Consider the following 4,604-nt stretch of genomic DNA (forward strand, 5'->3'; position numbering starts at 1 on the left):
GTCGGAACCATCAGGGTCTATTTCATAGACAGCACTGCAAAGGTCGCCATGTCATATAACCTTAAAGTATGAATCTGACCAAATGACACCCAATTCGTCAAATCCCTGCTCCAGGAGATTCCCGAAGAGCCAAGGTGGCTCTCCTCTCAGGAGACTGTCCAAGAGCAGTTTGCCTCGCAGACAGCAACTCTGCCTGCAGAGCATGGATGCAAAGACTTAGCAGCACCTGCATTAAAACAATGACATAGAAGCATGTGACCCTCCTAAACCAAGTCTCATAGACGGCTTAGGTACCAGAGAGTCCTATAATAAAGGCTCTTGAGACCACAGCAATGTCTGAAAACAATGGCTGGAAAAGCTGGCAAGGTAACTTACCCAGACGGTCTCTGAGCACAATTTCAACATAAATTAAAACACCAGCTATATATTAGGGAACTGGGCTTCAGTTAAGCTCTCTAGTGCTTTCAGATTTTTAGAAAATTTCCTTTTATTAAAAAAGAAAGAATTGTCATCTGCAAACTACTTTGTATCTAACTATGCAAACACAACATCAAAATACTCTATTAAATTCCCTGATGGAGCTGGCAATTTTACGAATTCCCAACAGGACATATAATGAGGAAGATCAGTAGTTCAAATTATAGGCATTAGCTGAGTTTTCAGGATAGAAAGTAAAGCTCAGCATTTAAAAAGTCTACAATGTATAGTTTTGTGGGTTTGAGAATTTGAATCCAGTCATCGGGAGTCCAGAAGCAGCAGGAGGTTAGGGACCATAGGACTGTATTGGGGACACAAAAGCAGCTTCCATGCAGGACTTCAAGTGTTGCTATCAGATATATTTAAGTGACACTTTACAGAATAAAGCCGGTAAAAACCAAATATATCCTCCCACAACATTTTAAAACACAATGATTTATCAACAGCTGCCATTTCACAGCAATAAGAAAACAGTTGGTACAAGTTGAACACAAAGCTACCCCTTGTCTTGTAGGAAATAAACATAGATATATAGATACATGTACACATATACATTATCTTCAAAATTCAAATTTGTTAGTTTGTTTTACTGTCATATAAAAACAATCTCCCTATGGTCAAATTACTGAAAAAAACACAAAGGCTAAAAAAAGGAAAAGCACATTTGCCACGTTTAAAAAATACACATCGATTCAGAGGTTCTATTTATTTGATTATAAAGTTATATACTCTAAGGACTCAGACTCCTAGGATTAAACTGAATCAAACAGAAGCAAATCCACCTTTTCCCAGTCCTTGGAAAGGATACTCTGAACCCATTCACTCCAAAAAGAGATAAAAGAAATGTCCCAATTTTGAACCGGTAAATTAGGAAAACGCGGTCACCTGGAAGCGATGGACATAAAATGGAAGGACCCACAGGTGACACTGAGGCAGAACGCAGTTCTCGGGTCGGAATCTGGGAGCTCTGGGTGGTAGAGAAACTCACTGGGAATTTGGGTCAGACACAGCCACGGCTTCCCTATGTGACTTCTCACAGCACAGGGGCCTGAAGCTCATGTCCACACTCACGCTGTCTGGTTTTTGTTTTTCGAGACAGGGTTTCTCTGTGGCTTTGGAGCCTGTCCTGGAACTAGCTCTGTAGACCAGCCTGGTCTTGAACTCACAGAGATCCGCCTGCCTCTGCCTCCCAAGTGCTGGGATTAAAGGCGTGCGCCACCATCCCCGGCTGTGCTGTCTGTTTTGTAAACGAAAGTTTAACTGGGCCATAGCCATGGTCATCGGTCTCTATATTGTTTGTGAAGTTTCCCTGCAACACTGAGAGCTGAGGTTGCGACAGATGAGTATTTCCTCTAGTCTTTTACGAGAACAGCTTCTGGGACGCCCCGGCTAGTTTACTACGTGTTACCCTAATTACCTAAAAGACTTTTGCTACGACTCCCAAGAATAACCTCAGATTTACTCAACAGCCAAATGTATACCTGAAAATAGTTCTTTAGCTTTGAGGGGGGGGGGGAGAAAAGAAAAAACAAAATTAAAAAAACTTTGTTTTTAGCAGCTACTTGGAAACTTTCGCTGGGAAGGAGGGGTAGGGAGGAAAGGAAAAAATGCTGCTATGTTCTCTGAACATTTTCGTGTTGGTGGGCAGGGCGACACCGTCATTCCTTTAGTCTTTATAAGTGCTTTCTGATGCAGTGCTTTTTGCCCCTCTTATTAAACAATAAATAACCTTTAAAGCCTTCTGTTGAAAATGCTTTGTTTGATGAGGTGCTGTGCAGGAAAGTTAAACATGTAAGTAGGTACTCCCCTTTAGAAAAGCCGGGCTGAGAGGACTCTGAATTCTGAATCTGCAGAGGGAGAAGGTGAAGAATTAATATGGAAATTTTAACTCTACAAAGCATACTTTAGAAACCGTAGGTGTAAAACAGCCACCATTTTTGACAAGGTCAAATGAAAACAGGGACGTCTTTCGAGTTTGAGGAAGAGTTTCGTGCTCCTCGTCAGCTGAGAAAGAGAAAGGTCCTGAGTCGCTGGAGTTCACAGGTGTCTCACATTTCAATAGTTGCCGAAGCACAGAGGATAAACACAGAGAGGGTAGTTATCAAACACAAACATACCAAGATAAAGGGGTTTTTTCTCATAAAGCTTAAAAGTTTTCGTTGTTAAAAGAATGGAAAGTACGAAACTATATGCTAGAGATAGTTCCATTCAAACAGCACTGGACAGCTCCCAAGTGCTCTCACCAGGCCAGCGTGGTCCTCACAACAGCCCTGTGAGGTAGACACAGCAGCTAGTACCCTAATCTCAAGATAAGGAAACTGAGCCGAGAGAGGCCAAGTGACTTGCCTAACACCACACAGCTAGAAGACACAGAGCAGGAACCAGTGATGAAATGCTTAGGCTGTCTAGTACTCTTTCATTACAGCTACTGCCTCGGGGTGAGTAATGTTCTCTATCAAAATTGGAAGGCTACGTTAGTTAAATGAGAAATACAAGAATAGCAGGTCTGATGACTTTACTCGACATAATAAAATTGGTGCAAAACCACTTCTGTCTACTTACTTGTAACTTTTTGGTCCAAATACATAAAATATGCAATATTTACAGCATTTTCCTTTTTTTCTTTTGTAAATGCAATGCTTTAAAACACATTATAAAGCACCGTAGTAAAAATAGTCTACAGGTAAAAGTCCAGAAGTAGGAAAATCCTACCGTATCACAGCTCACCGACAGATCGCACACCATATGGGATCACCGACACTTCAGTGTACTGGGTTACAGACAATTCATGGAGAAAAAAATACTAAACTCACTTTTTGATAGTAATATGTGGAAATCCCTAAGAAAGCTTCAGATAATGCCAACATTCTCAGAAATCGCACCCCAATATTAGATACTGGGGAGACAGGCATCAGGAATACTGCTTTAGCATTGTCTTTTTTTTTTTACAGTGTTATTCATGGTTTTAAGTTGATTTCTTTAACACTAATGATCATCCAAAATATAAAGCCTACATGAATATGGGAAAACCCAACTACAGCAGAAATAGTTCTGAGAAACCATGATCAAACACTCCAATAAACTTTGTGAGACCCAATTCACAGAAACAAATCAGATAACGGCAAAGTTATTAGCACTATCCAGCAGAGGTGTGCAACAGAAACCTCTAGAAGGTGAAGTGGCAAACAGATTCATCTTCATCCAAAGAGAGGTGCAAAAAGGCTTTATCAAAAGCAAGAGAATCATAGAACCTCTTCTGAAATGGTATTCAGCCTCCTGATTCAACTTGCATGGGTGTATTTTAGCTGATGTGAGATCTCCCTCACCTGGAGGAGATTATAATTATCACGGAAATAAAAACAAAATAACAAGAAAGTATCAATGCCTTACACTTAAAAACTCCTTAGAACACTGACATCCCATTCAGCATCTAGTTTCTTGACATTCATGTCTGTTCCCTAGCTCAGCCCAACGAGAACGGGCTCGGACACGTTATCAGCAAAGCAGGTGGGGAGCTGAGGACAAGGTGACGACGGAGCCCAGTTCAGTTCAAGACTGCTTTGGCCACACTGTACTCAGTTCGACTTCGGGTAAATCTTTTCATAGAAAAAGTTCTGTGTCAGGATATAGAGGTCTCCATCTTTCTCACGGACGGCGTGGGCTCTGATGAACTGGAACTGCTCCAGGGCAAACTCATAGAACTCGTTTTCCATTTTCCAGATGTCAGACTGCTGCAGCTTTGCGATGGTTTGCTTGGTGGGCAGTTTCTTCTCTGTGGTTTTCCTAAGGTGGGATTTCTTTCCTACTTACAATGGAAAATAAGAAAAGTAAATAATTCTTATAGAATACACACAGACAATGCCTCTTTACTTGAAAAATGGCTTATGTTACCATGACACACGGAAGGGCAAGTAACACGCTGCCTTCTGACATTAATACAACCCAGCAAACCCAGAAACTCAACATCGGCTGAGGCTTGCTTTGCTAGAGGGTGAAGACTTAAAAGAGGCAAGGAATGTCCACACAAAAAACACAGGCTCAACGCTGGGTGAGTGGGGGCTGTCACTCACAGTGTTCTGAGGATCAACACTCGGTGAGTGGGGGCTGTCACTCACAGTGTTCTGAGG

The 4,604-nt window shown here is 41.6% G+C and overlaps 1 protein-coding gene across 2 annotated transcripts in view; it reads right to left on the reverse strand.

The window, feature by feature from the left end:
* Nucleotides 1-814: 814 nt before the first annotated feature.
* Nucleotides 815-4,604, reverse strand: part of Hs2st1 (heparan sulfate 2-O-sulfotransferase 1) — a 123,753-nt gene continuing 119,963 nt past the window's right edge. The window contains exon 7 of one of the 2 annotated variants that reach the window (XM_005357385.3): nt 815-4,279. In XM_005357385.3, coding sequence (XP_005357442.1) covers nt 4,053-4,279 — 227 coding nt within the window. In that variant the 3' untranslated portion in view covers nt 815-4,052. Of the gene's footprint in view, nt 4,283-4,604 lie in introns of both variants that reach the window. The other variant, XM_013350060.2, reaches the window with a different exon arrangement.

The sequence above is a fragment of the Microtus ochrogaster genome, chromosome 21 (assembly GCF_000317375.1).
Source record: "Microtus ochrogaster isolate Prairie Vole_2 chromosome 21, MicOch1.0, whole genome shotgun sequence".
NCBI lineage: Eukaryota > Metazoa > Chordata > Mammalia > Rodentia > Cricetidae > Microtus > Microtus ochrogaster.